Raw genomic sequence first — 26,104 nt, 5'->3', positions numbered from 1 at the left:
ATGTGTGCAGCTCACTGGGGTGAAAAAAGCAACACTATAGAGACAAACACCCATAGAGACCCACACACATGCCAAAACACACACACACACAAACACTGTGGAAGGAGAAAGAGACGGTAATGTTCTTCTCTTATTGCCATCCATTACATTGATGGCTAGCAGCAGCATGACAGCCCTATACAAAACGGGGCATAGATTAGGCCATAATAGCATGTGCCTGGAGGCACACACACACACACACACACACACACACACACACACACACACACACACACACACACAGAACCCATATTTGCCATGTAGTAAACACCTGTTGTAATACCACCCAAGAAATAAAACCATAAAATCACTTACACTAATGAAGTAACTGTATGTAGTGAGGCTGACACACAACAGTGTGCTCCTCCCTTCTCACATCCTGTCAGTCATTTACATACGCAGCTTCCGCTGCCCGCTGTCAAACATCTTGTTTGGGTTGTGTCTGCATAGTAATGGCAGACAACTTATTTACCCAATACGCATTGCGTTGCACCTAAGAATGCCATGTTGCAATGCTTCTGCCTACATGATCTGTTGTTTCATCTATGAAATGGCCTGCAAATCTAAACCACAGCACACCATTTTGGGTTTTGGTTTTTAGTACATATCATACCTTTATTCCTTATGTGTGTCTGACTAGTTTATTTTGGGAAGCTTCACTAACCTTTCTTTTTCACATTTGAGTGTGTGCGTACTACACAATGAGTAACCTGTCTCCCCATGACTCGTGTGTGTGTGTGTGTGTGTGTGTGTGTGTGTGTGTGTGTGTGTGTGTGTGTGTGTGACTCATGCCCAGTGTCATTTAAGACTAAGATGTTTTTCTCAGAATTGGTATTCTTGGATGTATTAGTGAACCATTCAGCAATGTTACTACTGCTATACTACACCAGCTCCCAATGATTGAAATAAAGATTATATTTTTTGTATCCTAGGCCCTTCCATTATTTATTTATATAAGGGACTTGTGTGCTGGAGTGATTCTGTTGGGATTCTGTCTTTTCCTACCCAAAGAAAAAGTAGGATGATGCACACTTGTGATGCACACAGTAGCTCCCCCGCCTGGCCATAGTACAAACTGCCCAAATACAAATCTGAGAAACAGAGTGCTATTCCAGGGGTGCAGTCCCTGTCCTTAGTGCCCCACTGAGTACAGAGCATTTCCATCTGTCAGGACTCACACCTGGGACTCATCATCTCAGCCACACCCCAGGGGAGAGATTAGAGGCCAGTCTCACAGTCTCATAGTCTCACAGTCTCATAGTCTCACAGTCTCATAGTCTCATAGCACATCACAGCAAACCCCTGCTGCACTGCACTGCTGCTACCACTGAACAAGATTCTTATAATAATCACAGAAAGATGGAAGTGAAGGCAAATCAGAGACTTGCGTGGCAGAACTCTGCTGAGTAAATGTTTGCATGGGTGTCTGTAGACTTGTGAAGAACCAAATACTTAATACTGTTTGCGTGTGTGTGTGTGTGTGTGTGTGTGTGAGTGTGTGTGTGTGAGAGAGAGAGACTGACCTTTCCATAGATGGTGCTCATGTGAATCTCATGAGTAAAATAACAATGTACGAAACCGTATAATGCTTACACATAGCTGCACTGCTAACCAAATTTGGGCAATATCATAAAGCTGTAGGTTATAGGAATATATATATATATATATATATATATATATATATATATATATATATATATATATATATATATATTTACACACTGTATATAGCAAAGAGTTTCAGAGAGATGTTTCAGGCAGATGTCGTACCTTAATCAGCTGTACAAGCAAAACACTTTGAATTAATAGCAGGAACCAGTTTACATATGAAAAAGCAGATGATTAAATCATAACATTCATTCCATATGTGTGTGTGTCTAGGCAAGTGTGAGAGCGAACATATGTTGTCAGGATGGAGACTGACAGCAGCAGCTGGGAAGATGTCAAATACTACTGCAACCTGTCAGAAAGAATCAGATGGCTATAGCAGGACTAGTACAAGCCTAGACACACAGACTCCCCATCCTCACAGCAGTGTACGCTCACGTCACACACACCTACCTTGGACCTGTACTCACAGGTCGCTTTATTAGGTACCATCTTTCAGGTGAATTTTCTGGGTGCACAGATATGAATTGTTGTTTCTTTCTGTTGCCATGCAGTTTGTCAGACACACTGCACCCGTTTCATCAACACTTTCTGAACACAGGGCCACAGCTGACCTGATATTTGGACAGCAGGCCGTTCTCAACCCAGCAGTGACACTGGCAGGGTAGTGTTGCGTGCGGTGCTGGTGGGACTGGATCAAACACAGCAGTGCTGCTGGAGTCTTGTCAGTGTCGCTGATGGGTTGAGAGTGGTTTGCTGCCCAAATATATCCAGCCAAAAGTGGTTCAAAACTAACCATATGCAAAAGCTGGATAATGACTGACAATATAGCAATCTGCAAATGTACATCTAAAAGGTATTTAAAAAAAATAGAAATGTTATAAATGTATATGATTGAGTGATGTATGTATACCCAGATATCCTTGACTGGAGAGCTCATCTCTGCATCCCACCACACACAAAAACAAAATATTCTCACTTTTCTCACACACAGACAGGCACAAATACTTCTGTGTGTGTGTGTGTGTGTGTGTGTGTGTGTGTGCGTTTGTGCCCATGCACACACAGCATGGAGTAGGCCTACATACGCTCAAATATGAGATAATATTTATACACCCCTGTAGTCCAGCACAGAGGCAAATCAAATCCAAAATGAGGGAGCACTTCTGTTATTCTTGGCTCTCTATAACCATACAAACAAGTTTTGCCAAAGACAAATTTTGCTCCCATCCTAGAAACTCTCCTAAATTTCTAATGTCTCACGTTCTTGAAATTCTATGAAATTCCTGATTAAAGTTTTGTCATTACTGACTGGACACTCATCAGTACAAAGTGATTTTTGTTTTGATCAATAGAATTTATAAGCAGAGAGTTTACTGGTTAAAGCTAAGTTATCACACGTGCCTAATTCAAAACATTAACCATCTATATTTAATGAGTTTGTGACTGTGAGTTTGATGTGAGGTCAAGCAATGCGACTAAAATGTCAGACTGCTGACGTTTCCACCTCCGTGTTGAGAAGTTTCCTTACTGATTGAGAGCAACATGTTAGTCATCAGAGCCAATAGTTCCACTGATTAAAGGATTCAAAACTTCAGCCATATAGGCACTATGATCTCCATAAAATGTTTACAACCATGTTGAAGAATTGCAATTCTCAGGCAGAAAATAAAAAAAGAATGAGAGAGAGATCGAGGGTAGAAAGAAGAGAGGAGAGAGGAAGAAAGGATCAGATCGGCAGTGGGCGCATCCCGGCAGGCTGAGGCAATTTTCAGCTCTAGTGAGCCAGCAACCTGGAACAGTTAAAGTCCAAAAGGCCAACAAAACTTGTTCATACCACTGGCCTCTCAGCAATAACTCATCCATCCTGTCATTCACCATCAAGCTTAAATTGGGGCTGCATTTTGCACCAGGGATCAGAGAAACCCATTAACAAACAGAAGTGGTATATGAATATAGTATAGTGTTCCTGGAGTTCAGTGAATAATGTTTGTGTGGACCAAATACTTTCTTTTAAATGTTACAATATATAATGTGAGCCTTGAGGCACGTACAAGTGAGAGTACTCTCTTAATCTAATGTTATGGCTTCATTGCCTACGGGTTGTGCAAACTATGTACAGACAAACACATACAGACAGCAGACAGACAGCACAGCTGGGTTCCTCCATGGTAAACCTACAACCATTTCACCTTGAGAATTTATCTGTCACCACATACGTCTTGGGAAAGTGACAAAAAGACAGAAAGAGAGACAGGCAGTATTATAGAATTGGAGTACAGTATTGTAGTTTTAGAATACAGTATAATAGCATTGAAGTACAGTACTAGAATGAGATTTTGTAAAAAAAATAAAAAAAAAAAAAAAACAGTTTCCCTATTCCTATGTACGAAGCCCGTAAGGTGACATCATGTAATAATAATAATAACGTGTGGCCACGACGTATTAACCCGTGAGAACGACTTATTAACCCATGGGAAGGAGATATTTAAGGCATGGGAACGAGATAATTAACGCGCGGGAACGAGATCATTAAGGCGTGGGTATGAGATACTAATGTCGCGTTTCACGCGCGGCAACAAAGCAAGCAGCTCCTAGGGATGACGAACTGACTTCCAAGGAAGGTAAACCTGGCTTTATATAAAGTAATACTTATCTCATTCGCATGCGTTGATAAGTTGTTTGCATGCATTAATAAGGCGTGGCCAAGCTGTATTATATTTTTTATATGATGTCGGGCTCCATACCTATGCATTCAAAAGTAAAAAAATCTACAATTTATTTTTCATTCTAGGTACCCATTTTCTGAAAACTCACAGAAATAGAAATAAATCAAAAGTCACATCAGAAGACTCCACAGGACTCCTTGTCAAAGTGCTGCATTCACCTCAGATTACTAATCAATTCAAATTAACATAATGGCAGCACGCTTTTGTACTAAGATGTCAACCACTTTTTAAATGATTTTTTATTTATATTATTTATTTATTTTGCATATGCTGTACAGTTGCATTAAAATGAATCATCTCCAATTATGCTTCAATCACAGAATTTCACCACTCAGAAAATATAATCATCTGTCATAGATGTGAATAAAGGCTGGGGAAAAAAAATCACAATTTCATATTCACAGTTCAGTTTTAGTTATAGCAGTTACAATTAGCACCCAAATTTGGCATTTGTTTTGACAAATACGTGCTTAGAGCTGGCTAATGGAACTTTTCAAAGTAACTGTTTCCAATGAAGATTAATGTCTAGAGTCTCATGTCTCTCAGTTCTCATTTCTACATGTTCTAAAAAAAAAATACATAAATTTTGCAATAAGGCTATATTTATCTACAAAATAAGGATAAAAAAGTAAGTAGCCATATGTAATGGTGATGGGCGGTATATAATTTCCTTAAACAATTATGTGTTGGTCTTCTGCCGCTGAATGATTATGAGTGAATCAATCAATGTCACAAGGCAGAAATGCATCTATTAGTCTTGTTTTAATGATATATACATAGCATTAAGTGACAGGGGACACAGGGAGAAACAGAGGGAGGAACAGAGAGAGACAGCAATGGAAACACAGCACTTTGGGACATACTGTGAGCTTATATGGATGTCCAGCTGCCTTCTGAAATGAGTTATGGGAGCATGTAGAGTCTCATGTCCAGCAGCCCTATTACAGTAAATGGAGGCTGCTGCCCGAGAGAGCCAGACCTGCATATACCACTGAAGACATGAAGAAGGGTGGAGAAAAAAAGATCAAAGTCAGACCAGAGTACAGAGAATTAGAGGAGGCGGTATTATGTAAATTATACTATAGTTTCGACCTGGTTTGTATATGTGGACCTGCTGAACAGAATAAAATAACCTTTGACAGTGGTGTGAGTGTGTGGCGGTGTGAGTGTGTGGTGGTGTGAGAGTGTGTGTCCCTGCATATGCAGGGCAAGAAAGAACCGCATACACGTGGTGCATGCAGCGGTTGGAGCTGTAACCTGTGCTGATCAGAATACGCCTGTTTTTTATTAAGTTCTATCTGTATTCACAGGGATCTAAATCCACCGTCTTCTGCCCCTGGGGTTAACAGGATATGCTGGCACAAACCTCTGGCCTTTACTCTTTTTGTTTGGTATAGTTCTGCATGTAATGTGAAGATTAGGGACTTCTGGTACTCAAGATAAGTGAATTCTCAGTAGTTATTCTGTATTCTATATGGGCCTAGTTATTAGAGTTGGGACGCAGTGCAGCAAATGAGTGAGTTTTAACGGAGATGAATGAGAGGGAGTGCAACGTAGCTCTGGCAAGCCTGATAAACACATCTCTAATCATTACTGCAGCCCTGCAACATCCAAGATGAGCATGTATGCTTGTGTTTGTGCGTGCATGTGTGAGGGGGTGGGGGGTGTAACCAGGTGACTGACACACACACACACACACATATACATACACAAGAACAAGGTCAAACTCACTTCAGAACTCTGTTCTGAAATCAACTTTTCTATTCCAGATTCTTTAAAGTTCATACCAGGTCCTGTTAAGAAAGCCATTGTAACCACAGCAAACACTTGCAGGGATTTCTGATTGAGGTTATTGCATTAGTAGCAGAGTAGAATCATTGAGGTGTGTAGATGTCTTAAGGACACTGAAACAAGCTAAGGACCAGACTGACGATCAGAAATAAAACTTCACTTTTAATCACTGTCTACACTGCCAAACAGCTATAAGCTATAACATAGCAGCAGAAAAAGCAATGGTCCATTCAGGGTTTTTACACACCAGCTAGGCAGAGAGAGAGAACAGAGAACACTCACACACCACCATGACCTACACTCTCCTGCATTATAACACACACATCATGTGCTGTGAGCTGCAGCACACAAACTCTTCACACCACAAACCACAACAAACAATCCAGGGCAGCCATGACAGTACATCAGATGTGTGGCTATATATATGCGAGATCTCACTTCAAAGAATATAATCAGCTTTACTTAAGAGTAGTGGTGCATGTCATCCTGAACTCAAAACTTCACCACTAGAAAATAGACATTGACTCACACATAAAAAATGCACAAATGTGTACGCACACAGCTAGACAGCTAGATAAATTACTATAGTAATACTGACTAGCTATTTAATTAGCTAGCTAGATGGGCTAATTGGGTAGCTAGGTAAGTATATACCTAACCAGTTATTCTTCAGTTATTTTAATAAACTAGTTAACATTACCTGTTACAAGGCTTCTTTCATGAAATATTTAAGCACAACAGTCCAATGAAACGAAATAAAACGAAATGTGTTACTGAGTAATTTCATGGCACTTCAACATGGTATACAGTGATGTAATGGTGTAACTACAACTTATAGTTGAATACTCGTTAAACAGTTCTGCGAATTGAGAAACACTCTAGTCCATATTAATGCAATTCAGCAGCAGTTGACTGCAATACCTGTACCGTGTGATGGCTGTAAGCAGAAAACTGATGCCGTCTGCAAATGTACTGAAAATACTTTAGTACATTGTGAAAACAAAATGGCCAACTGGATATGTCTTTTCACTTTGTTAAAAGTTAAGGTTTAAGTGTTTGAGCTAATGGAAAACACTACCAGACCCATGAGGGTGCCGTGTTCTGCAGCCAGTAGCCAGCTCTCTGTAATGCTTTGTGTGGTAACCCAGGCTATATGCAAATGTACTGAATTACTCTCTGCTGCTTGCATTAGCTCATAATTGTCCACAAACACAAAGGTCAGGATGATTGGTTGTTCCACTGCCAGCACTTATGGTCAGAACTCTTTAATTAGTTACTAACTTTTGATTGGCACAGTAAGGGCTGCAGTAACCCCATGAGATTTATGGGTAAAACAAGCCATTCTCTTGACCTCTGTTTTAGTTATCACCTACCTAATTGGGCTAATTTAATCCATTAATTGTTATACATCAAACATGGATCTCTCATGAAAAGTGATAATATACGCTAGCTAAATTCTGGGTGGGGTTTGCCAAGCTTACATATAGAAAAAAAATTGTAAAATGTTTGTTTCTCTGTTTCCATCTTTCATGTGTAGGTGTAAAGGCTTGCTCCTTGTGGACCAGAGAGCAACACCTGAGGCGGGGACAGATGGATGGAATAAACTTGACGTTCTGGAATGCTTCTGAGGGCAATGAGACGGAGCCGGAGGTGGAGACAGGCTCATATAAGACAGTGGAGGTGGTGTTCATTGTGCTGGTAGCAGGTTCACTTAGCCTGGTCACTGTGATTGGAAACATCCTGGTCATGCTGTCCATTAAGGTCAACAGAAGCCTGCAGACTGTCAACAACTACTTCCTGTTCAGCCTAGCATGTGCAGACTTCATCATAGGTCTCTGTTCCATGAACCTCTATACCGTTTATATTGTGATTGGCTACTGGCCACTGGGTCCGGTGGTGTGTGACCTGTGGTTGGCTCTAGATTACGTTGTCAGCAATGCCTCAGTCATGAATTTGCTTATTATCAGTTTCGACCGATACTTCTGCGTCACTAAGCCACTGAGTTACCCTGTCAAGCGAACCACTAAGATGGCGGGGATGATGATCGCTGCTGCCTGGGTGCTCTCCTTCATCCTGTGGGCTCCCGCCATCCTTTTCTGGCAGTTCATCGTGGGCGGACGTACCGTGCCAGAAAAAGAGTGTTATATTCAGTTTTTCTCCAATGCTGCTGTCACCTTCGGCACGGCCATTGCCGCCTTCTACTTGCCTGTTATCACCATGATGGTGCTGTATTGGCAGATCTCCAGAGCTAGCAAGAGTCGCGTCAAGAAGGACAACCGCAAGCCGTCAGGCGGCAACCCTGGGACCACATCACCCAGCCAGAACCGCAGCAAAGCAGCCAACAAGCCTGACAACAACAACGTGATGGTGGATGACCCCAACAGGGGTCAGACTCAAACAACTGACGATGTGACCAACCAGCACGACAGTAAGCTGCAGAACGGCAAAGGGCCGTCCACAGCCAGTGGGGAGAGAGAGGGGGAGGACAGAGTCGGGGACAACTGTGTCCCTGTCGAGGAGAAAGAGAGTTCGAATGACTCCACTTCTGGCAGTGGTGCAGCAGCAAATCAGAAGGAGGAGGAGGTGGTGCCATCCAGGGCCAATGACAGTCAGGTGCCAGGACAACATCGTCCCAAGGCCGGTGGCTCCAAACTGACGTGCATCAAAATTGTTACCAAGTCACCAAAGGGAGACTGCTACGCCCCCTCCAATACAACGGTGGAGATTGTGCCAGCAGCGGAGAAGCAGAACCATGTGGCAAGGAAGATAGTGAAGATGACAAAGCAGCCACCCAAAAAAAAGAAGGCAGCTCCATCGAGGGAGAAGAAGGTGACCCGTACTATTATGGCCATCCTGGTGGCCTTTGTGGCCACGTGGACACCCTACAACGTGATGGTCCTCATCAATACATTCTGCTCCAGCTGCATCCCTAACACAGTGTGGACCATCGGATACTGGCTCTGTTACATCAATAGCACCATCAACCCCGCATGCTATGCTCTCTGCAATGCCACGTTCAAAAAGACCTTCAAGCAGCTTCTGCTCTGTCAATATAAAAATATTCGCTCAACCAGATGAGCTTGGGTGTTCAAGACGTATGTGTCTGCATGCATTTGTGTGCGCGCTCGCGTGTGTGTGTGTGTGTGTGTGTGTGTGTGAGTGTGTGTGTGAAAGGTGTCAGTGAAATCAAATGAATAATAGAGTGAGTGTAGCAGCTGGGTGGGAAACATTTTATGTTTCTGTATTGTATATGTCTATTACCAATAACCTGTTGTAGCACTTTACATACAACCAATTGCAACTCAGAGACAGAAATATTGATAAAGATATGGAGAAGTATTCCTGAGAGAAGGTCTTGATAAATGAATAAATAAATTAGGTAATGTTTAAAAAATGAAATTAGTGATATATGGATAAAATAGCAACAAAACCAGAGTTTGAAGAAATCCATGTTTAACCTAATGTTATCCACATACAGTGACTGCGTACAGATTTTATTTAATAGCACGGTGTAAGATTAGAATCTGCATAATCAGTGTACAAAATTCTATACTGATTAAAGGGACAATAGGGCTGACTGAACATTCAAACCTAGCGTTTGGACTTCAGTATAATATGATATTTGTACATACTTGTACATAAATGTGTATAGCATTTGTTGTTTGCCACTGTGTTTGAGGAGTGCGGGCAGAATATGTTGGCATGTTTGGTAGAATGAGTGAGCAAATGGGTGAGTAGTCAGGGTGTGTGCATGTATGTAGGGTCTGGGTGTCTATGTGTGTGTGTGTGTGTGTGTGTGTGTGTGTGTGTGTGTGTGTGCACTATAAAAAGAGTGAAAGATGTCACTTGATGTTAATCTGCAGCATGCATTGAATATAGGTATACAGTAATAATGATTGCAGTAGAATGAATCACTGGCCCCAGTGTGTGTGTGTGTGTGTGTGTGTGTGTGTGTGTGTGTGTGTGTGTGTGTGTGTGTGTGTGTGTGTGCGTGCGTGTGCGTGTGTGTGTGTGTGTGTGCAGGCTGCTGTAGCACAGACCACAGAGAGGAATTTGGAGAGCCACTCTGCCATATCTACATGTATGAGTGAAGCAGCTCTGAGTGCTCAGACCTCCAGAGATGTAAATTAAAAGCTTTTAAAATTATGATGGAGGTGAAGGGTAAAGTGACTCTTTTTTGTAGAGCCATTATTATGGGCTTGAGATTTTACCCCTGTTTTGTTGTTGTTGTTGTTGTTGTTGTTGTTGTTTGTTTGCTTGTTTCTTAGTTTGTTTTTAAACACTGTATACAATTGTCAGATGGTGGAACAAAATGTTAGATGGTGGAACAAAAACAAACTGGCTAGAAACCATGAGGGGTCCATCCCACATAGTAACCCACATAGTGAAGTGATCTTCAGTTCAGATCAGTAAGTTAAACCAGTGTTAAACCTGACCAGTGCATTCAGGAGCCTTCACGACGTGGGTGGTTATAATCACAGCATTCTCATTAATTAAGCAGAAATGTAAATTAAATATGCAGAGATGTAATTGAGCGTTTGCGCCTGCACGTCTGCGTATCTGCAGCAGCGTTTTCATTCATGCAGCCCGCAGGTGTCGGGAACCCTGCCAGGCACATGACACTGTACCGGGGGGATCCTGTGCTTTTCTCTGAGTGTACCAGCATGTGAGACTAAGCTCTGAGTATGGGAGCAGACTAAACATTGGGCAGTCTATAAATGAACCATGTCTGTGTGTGGTCTGTAAATGTCTGTCTGTATGCAGACGTGAATGTGGAATTAGTGCTAATGTAGGTTTTAGACTTATAGCCTGAGCCTCCTATTACGTGACTCGTTATATGTTACTCTTAGTGAAATGAAATCTTATTTTTGCAGGCTACTGAACAAGGCAAGTGTGTGTGTGTGTGTGTGTGTGTGTGTGTGTGTGTGTGTGTGTGTGTGTGTGTGTGTGTGTGTGTGTGTGTGTGTGTGTGTGTGTATGATCACCCCGGAATTGGGGTTATTCTAAATCAAAGGCCTTGGCCTTGTGAAATAAAAGGGCTCGATATTTTATACATTTCACCATGAAACGGCACACACCTTTGTGGTTCGCATTGTAGTCTCTGAAAAAAAACATGCACATATATTCTTCAGCAGAAAATCATCACACTTGAAAGAATAGTCACAGTAGTAACTTGAATGCCTGATACATTACCTTATCCTTTCAAGTACGTATGTTCAAATATTTGCCTGTAATATTCATTTGTAATTCTCTGTCACTATATAGACCTTTGTTGTGAGTATAATTGTTGAACTCAGCAGATAGCTTTCATTGAGTGGTGAGAGTGGGTCTTTAGGCAACACTGATCCTGGCCAGGCTGAAAGATTTAGGTGAGTGATGAGGGGGCGACTATAGAGGTTTTTTTTACTGCAGTTGCTTTAGGCAGAGGGAAGGATTAGGCTCAGTGGTGTTGGGTGGAGTGATGGGTTTTGGGTGAGTGGTGCTGAATAGAGTATGTGGTTTGGACTGAGTGATGTTTGGAAGCTGCCCATGGTACTGCAGGCACTGTGCGGGTTGGAGCAATAATGGAATCTCACAGTAAAATGGATCAGATTAGCTGTTGATGCTGAGCAGCCGGTGTGATTGAAGATTACACATGCCACACTCCACTAAGCTCAGTGTCAGTCTGTCCCACTTACTGTTCCACACCCCCAGCCACGTGAAGCCAGACCTTGTTTAAGCAAGGACTCTTCTACATGTATCTTCCTTTTCTCTTGCTCATAAACATCTTCCCTCTCTCTCATCTTCTTTTACCTTGCTTCTCTCTCCTCCATCTCTTTATCCATAACATTAACTTCCTCCATGTGTCATTAGCAATTTGTCTCCTTCCTGAAAATTGCATTTTCATTTCATGCTCATGATTTGACTTCCTGAGCTGAGTGTAAATGTCTTTTTGAGACCGTCAGCTCTGATGTGTCCCGATTCCTGCTCAAATGATTAACACTAACAAAGTTCCTGACAGCCACTATGGTGCTACCCCAGCTCAGCCTTGTGGCCTCACGGCTCTGACAGAGTGACAGAATGGGTTTGAGGGGTTGCCTTGATAGGCTGGTAGTAGCGTGTGTGCTTGCATGTGTGTTCCGGCAGTGTAGCTGGGTCCAGAGCGCTCCCATCCGTCAGGCTGATAAGTGGATATGTGTCTGCGTGTCACCTGTCCCCTTCCCCTCTCCCTCCTCCTTCTCTTCCCCCTGTTCTCTTCCTGACAGCCCCCACTTCTGAGCGAGGCACTCGTCTCCCGGTTGGATGTGAGGAAGAGCGGCAAGAGCTGACGTGGTAGCTGCCGCTACTCACTGGACTGCACTGACAGCTGCTAAACTCCATGGCGGAGATAGCGGAAGCGTTGCAGCGGGGGGGGGGGTGTTCCACATGGCACAGCTTTCCGTGTGGAACGCAACGTGCCCCGCCCGCTTGCCCTGCCTCTCGACTGCTCCAGCGCCACGGCCCGCCTGGCCCGCCTGACCCTCAACGTGCCAGCACGGCCTTAAATGGTACAGCTCTCATCCGTCACCTTCGCTGTGACCTTTCTGCATGAGATAAACTGGAGAACGGTGCACGATAGCACGGAGTGGTGTATGACAGTGGAGAGCGCCTGCTGATGCCGCATGAGTGATAAGACGTGCTGGGCCAGGTGGGCGGGGCTACAGGACTGTTGGAGGTGATCTGAGCGAGGCACGCCAGTGCTTGCTCCGTGCGCTGTGTGCTGTATTCAGCCGATAAGCCCCCCTCTCTGTCCTCCAAGAGGGAGAGCAAAGAGAAGAAAGGGCCTGTCATTCAGCCTCTCAAGGTGACACATGTTTAAAAGCATCAGAGATCTTTGGGGTAAAAGTAGGAGCGGTTTCACACCTCAGACACATTACTGTGCCACAGGTGCATGTGTGTGTGTGCACGTGTGTGTGTGTGTGTGCGCGCGTATGTGTGTGTGTGTGTGTGCGTGCGTGCGTGCGTGCGTGTGTGCGTGTGTGTGTGTGTGTGTGTGTGTGTGTTAATGCTATCATTGAAGCCAAAAGGCTATTTCATCTCTTACCCTGTGAGCTTCATTTTCCTTAATACAATATATTGTCATACAAATCTTGTCTTTTAGGCAACAATTAATATCAAAGGGCTAAGATCCACTTTGGGATCTACAAATGTATGAATGTCTATTATTATTTTGGCTGTAGGTATAAATTTCATATGTGCAGTAATATATTTGGTAATTCTAGATTATATTTTGTTTTTGTATCTGTTTTGTATACTTTGTATTATTAGTTTGTGTGTGCACAGGGTAGAGCTGTCGGTTTAGGTTGGCTAAGGTTCTAAGGATGACGCTGATAATTACATAATCAGCCTCCCCCTGTCCAGGCAATGCCACACATTGGCTGGTTCAGAGCAGCATATGAGACAGGAGTTGAAGGAGAAAAACACGCTTTATTAGGGCTCTTCCAGGAATGATCACAATTTATGAAAAGGTCTACAGCACAGTCAAGCAGGGTTAAAAGAAGCCTGTGCATACTCATAAAAACAGGAACAGGCAGGCAAGGTCAGTACACAGAAAAACTGTAAAGAGAAATGTAGCTATGAGTATATGAGTATATGGTAAGAATTAGCAAAAAGCATAAAAGCAAAGTGTATATATTTTCATTTCAATGAGCCCCGAATAAAGAGAAAATGTTGTTGATGATGATGATGATGATGATGATGATGAGGAGGGAGGCCAGGAAGGAATTAGATCAAAGCTGTGGCACCAGGATGACGCCTCCCTGGGCAAAGAGTGACAGATGTCAAGTGCCTTACAGAATTCAAAAGAGAATTATTTGAAATCAGGATTCTTTATATTCCATTAATTATTGCCTTTCTTCTTCTGATTGTTTGTAGAATATTTTTGCCGTGATAGTGTTCTTAAGGTGTGCATGACTTTGTGGACGAATGTGTTGAAGCTGATAACTGACTGAAAAACACAGGACCCTTCTTAACTAAGCATCTCAGCTAATCTGGGTATCAACAGTGTAACTAGAAAATGTGTAATTGGTATAAATTCATAAATTGTTTCTAAAGTGCCATGAAAGTGCTGTTTCAGTAACTACCATCTGAGGAGTGAAATGTGAGGTGTTTGTATAAAAAATAAGTTATGTGAATAGGTCATCTCTGGAGGTCTGAATTTATCCTTATATATAAAACCATAATTGTTTGAGCTGCAAACTGGCCATATATATAAATGAATTGTGTTTTGTCAGTGTGTATGAAGTGTGTATATGAGTCTACATGTGTTGATCTTTGTTGCTGCATGTATTGGGAATTTGAGTTTGGGTTAAACTAAGATAGTAAATGTATACTAAAATATTGAAACTTTATAAAATAACCTTGGCATGTGACAGTAAGTGGTGTATAGTGTAAATTGGTCTGATACTGAGCAGCACAGTGAGGACTTACAATCACACACACACATACACACAAACATACAGACTATCAAGCATATAATACACACCATACATACACTGGCAATTTAAGAGAGAAAAATGGCTGCCAAAGACATAATAACTGCCAGGGAGGAGCTAAGCTGTCAATACATATAATGAAGAGTGTCCACACTAAGACAATGTCACAGGCAAATGCACTGTATGTATTTAAAAACAGCTATCTTTTTGTATAAGGTTTTATAAATGTCCACCTGTACTGTATAGATATATTGTATATAAAGTATGAGTTCATGGTTAGGCTGAGGAGGTGACTGTGGTGTATTGATTTTTTAGAGTTGGAGAATCTGTCAGTGGAAAAAAGGGATAATTGGACATTAAATCAAGAGCCGGAACTCTGGACCACCACAGACAACATGAGCTTTCAATTACCTATAAAGAGAGAGGAGGGGAGGGAACAATATACAATATATATATATATATATATATATATATATATATATATATATATATATATATATATATATATATATATATATATATAGAGAGAGAGAGAGAGAGAGAGAGAGAGAGAGAGAGAGAGAGAGGGAGAAACTACAAGAAAACAAACACTTTAGTTGACCTTTAGGTTGTTTTTGTGTGCCTCTATGGCCAATGTAGCCCCAGTCTCCTGAGAGAGTGCAGTCACTTTAATGCCAGAGCTGGACTAATCTAGTTTCTCTGGAGCTTTACTACAGAGTATGAGCAGTTTAACCAGTGGGAGACACAGGAGCGCCAGAAATCAGAAGTGCAAAGCAAGACAGACAAACAGACTCTCCTCTCAGCCTAGGAGGAACTGGTATGAACCAAAACGTGCAAATAATGTTTGTGGTCGTCCTTATAACTGAGAGGCTTAGGTGGATGAGCTCTGTCCGGAGAGGTCTGAGCAGAAAGACATTAAGTCTTCTGTCCAATGTACATATTAAACTCTTTATCTTCTGTTGCTGAGGTGTGTAGATCCTCATTGTGCTTTCCCTTCACTGTGGGTTGTGACTTTCATGTAGTAGAAATGTCATTTGGTAACAGCTCCAACTTTCTACTGTATATATGCCATGAACATTTGATGTGATTTGGCCCAGGTTTAAATACATGTGTTTATTACTCATCTGAGTGTCGTTGCCCCACTCCTCACCTCCTCTTCTGCCCACTCCTCCTCCCTTGCCCCCAGTATGTGACCTCCTGTTTGTACATTTCTAATAGTATCAGGTTCTTCAAGAAAATAACTGGAGGAGAAATCTGGATGTTCACAAATCACTAATGAATCTGTATTATGAAATACATTCACAATATATATTGTGCCATACTCTTTTGAAAAAGAATTCTATCAAATAAAGATACAAGATTAAGTCCAAATATTTGTGTTTTTGTGTACCATATAAGATGTACAGTACATGATGAAATTGTTTGGCTTTATATGGTTTGGTGCTGTTGAAACAAACAGCAATTACGACAAACAAAAGTCTGCAATACGTTCATAACCAGAGCAAAAATCGCTGAATAAAGTGGTGGATTGTAAAAGTTTTATTTCCTTTGGAGTTGTGTAGCAGTAATGCCACAAAACTCCACATGTGTGATTTACAAAGTTTCTGTTACCAGAACATCTACTACAGACCTCATGAACTCACATCTAATTACACACCATTGCCTTTTAAAGAGACTGTTCCATCTAAGAGAATACATAACAGTTCAATTTTAACATAACATTTTTCAAGTGTTAAAGGGTAGTTAAGTATCTGCTATATTTTACAGGACATGCCCTGAACAAGAAATATAGTTTAGTAAAAGATTTAGTTTCTTTTTTTTTCTAAAAATTCTAAGCAATCTCCAAAAGAGCTACAAGTGGCCTACAGTTCTAGACAGAAGGAGGAGACACATTTATTCTCCCTCCATCCACTGCTTCTGCTACTACCTCCGTGTCCTCCGTCTGAGAGCTGACCGGTCCGGAGGAGGCAGTGGGCAGGGTGGGTGGGTGTCGGGTGGGTGTCAGGTGGGCACCTCTAGTCTGCCAGTGCCTGCTCTCTCTTCTTTCCGTCCCCTTTCGGCTTCCGTGAATCTGTGGGCATACAGGACATGGCATCAGTCATCCACAATGCGGGGGCTGGTGCAGACGGGTTTTTTGTGTCAGGTCGGGCGGTAGGAAGCAGCCACTTGTCCCCCCAGAGTGGAAGCCCTGCACTTCTATGCAGGAACACTGTGAGGAGGGCAACATGTATCTACGTGCCTCACCTCAACAGAGGCAGGAGCACAACAGACCTTAGTTCTTTCGGTCAAGTTGGGGTATGTCCACTTGTGTGGTGTGAGACAATGATAATGAGAAAGAGAGATAGCTTGATGGGGAGAGAGAGAGAGAGAGAGAGAGAGCTATAGTGTTTAATTAAACAAATAGATTAGGTATCTATTGCACCTGCTGTATATTGTGTTAAATTTGTAATCTAATCAACACCTACACCTTCATCTCCTCTTAATCTCCTGCACGTTTCTACATGCTTCTAATCTAAAATCTTATTTAACTGATCATTCTTAAAAGTTTTATTTTCAATAACAATAATGGTGTAATTTGAAGCTTTAATTCTTTCAGCAAGTTTTATGGACACATGAAAAGATTCCAGCAATATAATTGATTTGCAAAGTAAACCTGCAGGTGTGAAGATTACAGTACATGAATGAGTCCTGATGTAACGATCTGCGGAAGGCAACGGACAAGACAGAATGCTCTTCGCAGACGTGACTTTTTATTACAATTATAGCGCAGACAGTGCACGTATAACATTCAAACATACAGACACATGAATGACTCAAACAACGACGAGCACAAGACACTGTGCGAACGCACATTAAATAGACAAACTACATAAACCCCACGTGATGACGAGACGAGCCACAGGTGAGACGGATTATCACAGGACACAACCACACCCACGGAGATCCACTGACGCAGACGATTAGACGCAGACGACGTAAACACACGCCCAAAGGGAGGGGTCGGGGACCATAACGTGACAGACGCCCCCACCAAGGCACTACCCGTCCCGAGGTGCCAACAGGACCAAGTGCCCCGAACCCACGTTCATGGGCAGACCCGAAGCACCCAGTCCTGCGTCTGGGAGATGACCACCCTCGGTGGAGAGTCCGCCACGAACAGCCTAGAACACCCTCCCTGGGAAGACCAGGGAAAAGACATTAGACACACATAACGGGACGTTTACAAACACACAAACAGGAACATTAACACACAGAGGCACGAAAGGGAAAAGGGGATTAGGCAGACATATGGGAATATTCACGAACACAGTGACAGACAAACATGTAAACGGCGCCAGGCTGCGCGCCAGGAGGAGAGCGGCCAGCGGAGAGAAACCGGGAGCTGCGGGAGCTGCGGGAGCTGCGGGTGCTGCGGTGGGCGGTCCTCTTCCCGCCCTCGCCGCTAACCCTCCACCGGGTGTGGCGCTCCGCTCGTGCTCTCTCTCTCCTCTCGGTCCACTGGGTAATCCCCCTGCGCCTAGCGATAGCCCTCTGGACCTGGCAGCGGGAGCGTCTTCCTCGACCTCCATCTCCTCCTCGCTGCTCAGGCTCCAGTTCATGGGCTCCTCCGGGCTGCCACCCCGGGAGTAGTCCATGTCGCTTCCCTTGGAGCGTTCGGGGGATACGCCCACCTCCGGACTGTTCCTCCCCCTCACGGTCCCGGCAGAGAGCTCTGAAGGGAACGGACTTTCTTCCTCCTATTCCTCCGTGTATGACTCACAGTCCGCACGCTCGGAGCCACCCGAGCACACGGATGGAGGGTAGTCCTCTTCCTCCTCCTCCTCCTCACCGTAATCTACAGTGGGCTCGGAGCATATAGAGGGTGGATGGTCCTCTTCTTCCTCCTCCTCCTCGCCTGGAGAGTCCGCCCCCTCAAACTCGCTCTCGGGGGTCTTCTCCTTGGAGCAGAGCTCGAGGGAGCCTACCCACAGAGGTGAGAGGTCTCTGGAGGGAGAGGGGTGACGCTCCTTCCACATCCGCATCGCGGTCTCGCGGAAGTACTCCGCCCTCTCGGAAGTACTCCCGAGCCTGACGGAGCATGAAGGCACACACGGGGTCCTGCTCCATCATCTCGGGAATCACCGTGGCCTTGCGGTGCTAGACAGGGGAGGTGGCATGGTGTCGCTTACTGGGTCTTTTACCCTTCTTTGCCCGGGTGGCGTAGCCTGGCATTCTGTCTCCTTAGATCGGCTCGTCGTTTTGTAACGATCTGCGGAAGGCAACGGATGAGACATAATCCTCTTCGCAGACGTCACTTTTTATTACAATTATAGTGCAGACAACGCACGTATAACATTCAAACATACAGACACATGAATGACTCAAACGTGATGTGACACCTGAATTCCACAAAGGTTTAAATAGAGTGGACCAGTCTAAGCCATACATACTGTATATAAATATAACATGAAAATAATATTGGGAAATGCTTTAGATCTATTATTTTGATATCTGCTTAAATTATTTAGATGTGGAACATATCAGTGTAGAAAAGGTTAATATTATTGTTTAGATGTTTAGATTGTTAAGATTGTTTATTGTTTTGTTTCCTACCCCAATCAAATGTAGTGATTAAAGTGATATTGTGACGCTGGGCTCAGGGCAATGGACGAGGCACGAGTCCAGCGGTTTCGCACAAATGCCACTTTATTCACCAAACAAATAGTGCAGACAGTGCATATAGAACACTTACACATTAAGTATGGTGTGACTCAGACAAAGACGAGCACAGGACACTGCGCGAACGCACATTAAATGGACAAACCACGTAAGCTTCGAGTGATCACGAGACGAGCCACAGGTGAGACCGATGAACACGTTCAGACACAACCACACCCACGGAGATCCACAGACGCAAACGTCTAGACGTAGACAACATAAACACATGCCCAAAGGGGAGGGGTCAGGGGCTGTAACGTGACAGATATGTGAATAAGAGTGGAACATAATATTTTAAAACTGCATTTCCATGTAGAAAAGGGAAATGTCCATTTACAGTAGTCATTCACATGGATAATCAACATTGAACGTTTAAGTAATAAACAGTGTCTTTCCCTCAAGTTTTGTTCAAAACAACTATTATAAATGACCTTATATCTAAGCCCCCTGTGCCACTCCTCCCCCATTTTTGAATGCATGTGAAGTGTGAAGAGACTCTTGCATTGGCATTGTTATCATGTGTATAAAATGGCACTAGGACGTAGAAAATAGGTACACATTTCACGTATATTAATATTCCTATCTAATACAGCACCAGAGGCATAAAAACATGTTGAAATACTGTGATATTGTGATATATGGAGAATGTATTTGTAAATGAGAGTTAAAAATGTTTTTTAAAAACTGGCAAGAAAATGATTGAGCACATGAACTTTGGTAATCATGTTTTAAATACTTTTAGCAATATATTAATATGGTCTTTTGACTAAATTGAATCAGTAAGCTGTAGGTTTCTCAGTACAGTGCATCAGTACATATTCATCAGCATATTCACTACATGTACGTGTGTGTTTAGAAATAACTTTTTTTTAAAGCCCCAAATTTTGACTGCTGTCTTCAGTAAATGTGTAAATCAGTGTTGATGCAAATTATTTTTTTCTTTCACTGACTCAAACACACACACACACACACACACACACACACTGGCAAGGGTAATAGCCCTGTGCTCCACTTTGTACGCCTGCTTTCATTACTGTGCCTGGTCCCTCTGCTCTGCAGTCAGCACATTCCCAGGGAGCACAGAGACTGCTGCTGAGCCACTTTATTTAGCATTTCTGTTTGATTTGCACCACTTATATATGTATTCATTATGAAAACCACACGGCTGCCTGGAAACACACACACACACACACACACACACACACACACACACGCTTACGCCCATCAGTAAACAGCCTCTACAGGCACCCCATCACAGACTGGACGGCTCCCAGTAGTGAACTTTATTGCAGAAACTGCTTCTAATATGAGCCAAATGACATTCTCAGCTCCCACTGACTGGGGGCAAAGTTTGGGGGTCTAGGGACTAAAGCCTCTCATAATATTTCATTTGACGTATCTCTGTGCTGCGTGGCCGCCTTATTGAGGTATCGTCTGGCTCTTGGACTAATCAGTTGTAGACCTAGACACTCTTCCATCTGTGCATTTTCCACTGAAGATGCCCTTATCGAATGTGGCCTCTGACCTGCTGTACCAAAGGAGGAGTGGTGCGCTGGAACTCATTATGAGGAACAGAACAAGAATGGGGTAGGTTAGATAGCCCTGAGTGTGTGTGTGTGTGTGTGTGTGTGTGTGTGTGTGTGTGTGTGTGTGTGTGTGTGTGTGTGTGTGTGTGTGTGTGTGTGTGTGTTTCTGTGTGTGTGTGTGTGTGTGTGTGGGAGAGTGAGAGAGAGACAGAGAGAGAGAGACAGAGAGAGATAGAGGTGGAGATTATATATTTGTTTACCTACATACCAGAGCTTTGCTTGCCCCACCATGACTCGACCCCATTTTTTGGATCCCAGATCTCATAACTGTCACGGTACGGCGGCCCCCTACTGGTCGCCCCCGTCTACAGCAGCAGCTTGTCCTGTGGGTGTGGCGTTGTGTTCGTCCCTCAGGTGGGCGGAGCCCGCGATCTGTCTCACCTGAGGGTCGTTTGTTCGTCTATATATGTCTTGTCTTTGTACTTATATCCTTAATTTGGATCAGTTCACGGGTTTTGGTTTGCGCACTTTACATATTAAACCATCCTATTTCCCTGAGACTTGGCGTGATTGCTTCCATTTATTTTCGCTCACCCTACCTGTCACAGAATAGCCAGCCACCTTCGGAAGCCGCCAGTCTCCTTTTCTTTCTCCTTCGTTTGTGGTCATGTCTCGTGGTAAGTGTTTGTCTGCGTGGTGTTTTGTTTGAAGAGCTCCGCCGTGCTTTTGTGTTGTGTGTGTGTGTGTGTGTGTAGCACGGCGAGGACCAGGGCAGTCTGCCCTGAGACAGCTCTTCATGTCCGTTGTTTGTTTGTCGGAAGAGTTTCGCCGTGCGTTTGTTTTGTGTGTGGCACGGCGAGGACCAGGACGTCTTCCCTGTAATACTCTTCATGTTGTGTGGGTAAAGTGTGCATGTGAACTGTCGCTCATCACTGTCGCCTCGCTCCCCTGTCGTCTTGTGTTTTGTGTGGGGGAGCGACTAAGAACCTGAGCGGCACGTCACAAAATTACTGAGCGCGCATGTAAGAGTCCCGTTCGTTCATTGTTTGTACACTGTTTTTTGTTTGTCTAGTCTTTGCGTGTGTGTGTTGTTCTCGCATGTCTGTGAAATGTTGTATGTAATTCCACACATGCTCCTCCCCCTTGAGTGTGTGTTGGGGGTGGACCAGTGATGGTCTCATGCGACGGGGAGTGGCACGGAGGGCATTGCTCCTGAGGGAGGCCCTGACCAGGAACATGGGGGGTTCTCCTGAGCCGGTGGAAGACCCCTGCTGAGACGGAGACCCCTCCCCCATTGTAGGGGGGATCAGGGCAGTGCGCGTTTGTGTTTTGTGTTGGTGTGTGTGGGTGTGTGTGTGCATTTGTGTTTTATGTGCAGGTGCTTCTCCCTGGCGGTGGATCGTGGCATTCCTGGACCTTGTGGGGGTCTCCAGCTGGCAGGAGCCCCCTTATGTTGTGGGGTGACCGGAGCCCGGTCGTGAAGAGCCCCTCCCTAGAGGGCTGGGGCCCCCGGATGTTTGGGGACCATGGGGCTCCGGTCTGAAGAGCTCCTGCTGAAGATGGAGATCCTCCCTCCTGCTCGGGGTGACCAGGAGGCCCTTAGGGGCTGTTCCCCAGCCCGCGATAAGGGTGCTCTGGGCCTCGGTCTCTGGTGCTCCTGGGTTGGGTGGAGGAGTCCACCTCGTAAAGGGAGGCCCTGGCTGGGGCTGACTCCCCAGGAGGCTGGGGTGGTCCCTAGCAGAAGGCAGGGGTCAGCTCCGGGAGGAGGTAGGTCCAGGAGGTGACGTAGCCACGCCCCAGGGAGGTAACCTGCACACATACACTCTGGACAGACAAGGAGCCGTAGCCCGTCGTCCTCACACCATGGCGGGGGCTAAGCGGCTAAATGCCGGTTAGGGCGTGAGGGCCCTGTGACCGACCGGGGCGTGGTTTTGTCTTGTAGACGGCCCAGTCAGTCCAGGGCCCTGCCCAGGTAGGTGAGCTAACCTGTGTTTGTGTTGTGTGTTTCAGCTCCAGGACTACAGGGGGTGTGTCCCTTGTCCCTGCCTGCCTGCCCCTTTGTTTTGTGTGCTGCCGCTGTAGGCCGCACAGCCGGTGGAGGGGAGTGCGGCTTGGAGGGGGGATCTGTCACGGTACGGCGGCCCCCTACTGGTCGCCCCCGTCTACAGCAGCAGCTTGTCCTCTGGGTGTGGCGTTGTGTTTGTCCCTCAGGTGGGCGGAGCCCGCGATCCGTCTCACCTGAGGGTCGTTTGTTCGTCTATATATGTCTTGTCTTTGTACCAGTTGACCGCTGGTTATTATATCCTTAATTTGGATCAGTTCACGGGTTTTGGTTTGCGCACTTTACATATTAAACCATCCTATTTCCCTGAGACATTTATTTTCGCTCACCCTACCCGTCACAATAACACAGCCAGAACAGACAGGAAAAATACAATACCCATACTATGCATATGTTTCTGGTTTCTATGTATGTGTATTTATATATAATTTATTATTGTTATTTACATGTATTTATTTACAGTACTGTACAAAGGTTTAGGCAGGTGTAAAAACACAATGTAAGAATGCTTTGAAAACTAGAAGGTTTGTGAATTTCAAAATGCAAAGTGAATGAAAACCTAAACCAAATCAGTATTTGGTGTCACTATCATTTGCATTTAAAAAACCATCAGTTCTTGTACATACACCTGCACAAAGGCAGGGATTTGGTAGGATTACACTCAGGTATACAATTAAACAATTATACAAAACAGGTGATAATGGTCAGCTTTTTTATATGTAGGCGGAAACACAATCATTAACTAAAACAGAAACAAATGTGTAGCAGGAAGTGGAAGACAGCTTCCTGTCACAGGTCATACGGCATGGCAAAGACTGAGCAGAGCAAAAAGACACAAGGTGGTTGTACTGCATCAGATTGGTCGCTGCCAGGCAAAGGGTTCAAAGCAGACTGGGGATTCAAGATGGGCTGCACAAGCTCGTTTGAAGAAGCACAAAGAAACAAGCCGCTCTGAGGACCATAGACAGTGGTCCGCCAAGAAGAGTAAGCATAGCAGATGAAACATACTTAATTCCCTTCTAAATCAGAAGATGTCCAGCAGAGCCAACAGCTCAGAACTGGAAGAACCAGTAGGAGACCAGTGGTTCAAAAGTGAAGCATTGTGGAGGTTCAACAGTGAAGCATGGTGGAGGTTCAACATTGAAGCATGGTGGAGGTGGAGGCAGCAGGCCTGTAGTAACTTTATGGGTGTCCATTGGCTAGCATCAATGCTATTCCATATGTCAACATTTCTGATATATTGATTGTAAGATACATTGTTATTACACATTTCTGATGATTCACTATTACAGCAAGAAACATTAACAGTAGAATACTAATAAATTCATTTAATTTAAATTCATGTCTGCAATGCAGCATGGTGGTGGATCAACAGTGAATTATGGTAGAGTTTCAAAGTGAAGCATTGTGGAGGTTCAACATTGAAGCATGGTGGAGGTTCAACAGTGAATGATAGTGGAGGTTCAACAGTGGAGCATGGTGGAGGTTCAACATTGAAGCATGGTGGAGGTTCAACAGTAAACGATGGTAGAGGTTCAACAGTGAAGCATGGTGGAGGTGCAACAGTGAATGATGGTGGAGGTTCAACAGTGAAGCATGGTGGAGGTTCAACAGTGAATTATGGTGGAGGTTCAACAGTGAAGCATGGTGGAGTTTCAACAGTGAACGATGGTGGAGGTTCAACAGTGGAGCATGGTGGAGGTTCAACAGTGAAGCATGGTGGAGGTTCAACAGTGGAGCATGGTGGAGGTTCAACAGTGAAGCATGGTGGAGGTTTAATAGTGAATGATGGTGGAGGTTCAACAATGGAGCATGGTGGAGGTTCAACAGTGAAGCATGCTGGAGGTTTAAAAGTGAATTATGGTGGAGGTACAACAGTGAAGCGTGGTGCAGGTTCAACAGGGAAGCATGGTGGAGGTTTAATAGTGAATGATGGTGGAGGTTCAACAGTGAATGATGGTGGAGGTTCAACATTGGAGCATGGTGGAGGTTCAACAGTGAAGCATGGTGGAGGCTTAATAGTGAATGATGGTGGAGGTTCAACAGTGGAGCACGGTGGAGGTTCAACAGTGAAGCATGCTGGAGGTTTGATAGTGAAAGATGGTGGAGGTTCAACAGTGAAGCATGCTGGAGGTTTAAAAGTGAATTATGGTGGAGGCACAACAGTGAAGCGTGGTGCAGGTTCAACAGGGAAGCATGGTGGGGGTTCAACAGTGAAGCATGGTGGAGGTTCCTTGCACATTTGAGGCTGCATTTCAGCAAATGAAGGTTGGTCAGGATTAATTGTGTCCTCAATGCTGACAAATGCAAAATTAATGAAATTAGGATGACATTGACTAACCAACCAATAATTTCAAGCAGAAGAAGACTGTAGTTACAGAAGTCTATAAATAGAAGCCATCTCAAGTGATGGCAACATCAGGAACAGGGAAGAGGAAACGTTCTAGAAATACCAAGTGCTTGAAAAGATGTGGGCTGTAAATGCAACAATGATTTCCATACTGATCAGGGCACTAGGAGCTGTGACCCCTTATGGAGAATAGCTCCAGCAGATCCCTTGAACTATATCAGATATCTCTGTCCAGCAGATCCCATGGACTACATCAGAGATCTCTGTCCAGAATTCAGTCCTAGGAACAGCTAACTGTGCAGTTCCATCAAGCTCCCAGGCCTCTGGTGGAAGGCCATAGCTTAATTTTGCTTGAATTTATTTTATTTAAACTGTGGCTTTTCAAAACAAATATCTAGTGGTAGTTATAACTTAAAGGATAAGTATGAAAAATATCTACTTTCTGTATTTATGAGGAACTCATCACCTCACTCTTTTGGCATACTGGAGAGGCCAGTAACAGATATGATATGACTATTAAGACTAAAATTCTACCCCCCCTTCTAAAACACACACACACACACACATACACACACACACACACACACACACACACACAGAAAGGTTAGAAGACCTTCTATGTTTGATGGTTTGTATTTGTCTCTTTGTACCTTTGAGTCTGTTTTTCACATAGCATTTTATAGCAGTCTGTCAAAATAAATATGGGATGTTTGGAGCATATATTATTCTAGTTTGTATCATTGTTATAAAAACTCTATAAACAAATGGCATATGAAAAGTCTCTCATGTCAACACAAGAGCACATTTTATTTTGTGCTGTCCAAGAGCAAATGCTGCAGTCTGTCTTA

The 26,104-nt window shown here is 43.9% G+C and overlaps 2 protein-coding genes across 8 annotated transcripts in view; one reads left to right on the top strand and one right to left on the bottom strand.

The window, feature by feature from the left end:
- The window catches only part of chrm2a (cholinergic receptor, muscarinic 2a), a 100,593-nt gene extending 84,609 nt beyond the window's left edge, over window positions 1-15,984 (top strand). For all 7 annotated transcript variants that reach the window (XM_077006853.1, XM_077006850.1, XM_077006855.1 and 4 more), the window contains one exon: window positions 7,705-15,984. In XM_077006853.1, coding sequence (XP_076862968.1) covers window positions 7,758-9,245 — 1,488 coding nt within the window. In that variant the 5' untranslated portion in view covers window positions 7,705-7,757 and the 3' untranslated portion in view covers window positions 9,246-15,984. The remainder of the gene's footprint in view (window positions 1-7,704) is intronic.
- A 160-nt stretch (window positions 15,985-16,144) lies between these two features.
- Window positions 16,145-26,104, bottom strand: part of ptn (pleiotrophin) — a 51,011-nt gene continuing 41,051 nt past the window's right edge. Inside the window, exon 5 of the mRNA XM_077006858.1 lies at window positions 16,145-16,691. Within this exon, the coding sequence (XP_076862973.1) occupies window positions 16,636-16,691 (56 nt within the window). The 3' untranslated portion in view covers window positions 16,145-16,635. The remainder of the gene's footprint in view (window positions 16,692-26,104) is intronic.

This window comes from Brachyhypopomus gauderio, chromosome 5, assembly GCF_052324685.1.
Source record: "Brachyhypopomus gauderio isolate BG-103 chromosome 5, BGAUD_0.2, whole genome shotgun sequence".
In the NCBI taxonomy this organism is placed as follows: Eukaryota; Metazoa; Chordata; class Actinopteri; order Gymnotiformes; family Hypopomidae; genus Brachyhypopomus; species Brachyhypopomus gauderio.
Note: the sequence above shows the minus strand (reverse complement) of the source record. Positions and strands in the feature narration are given on the sequence as shown.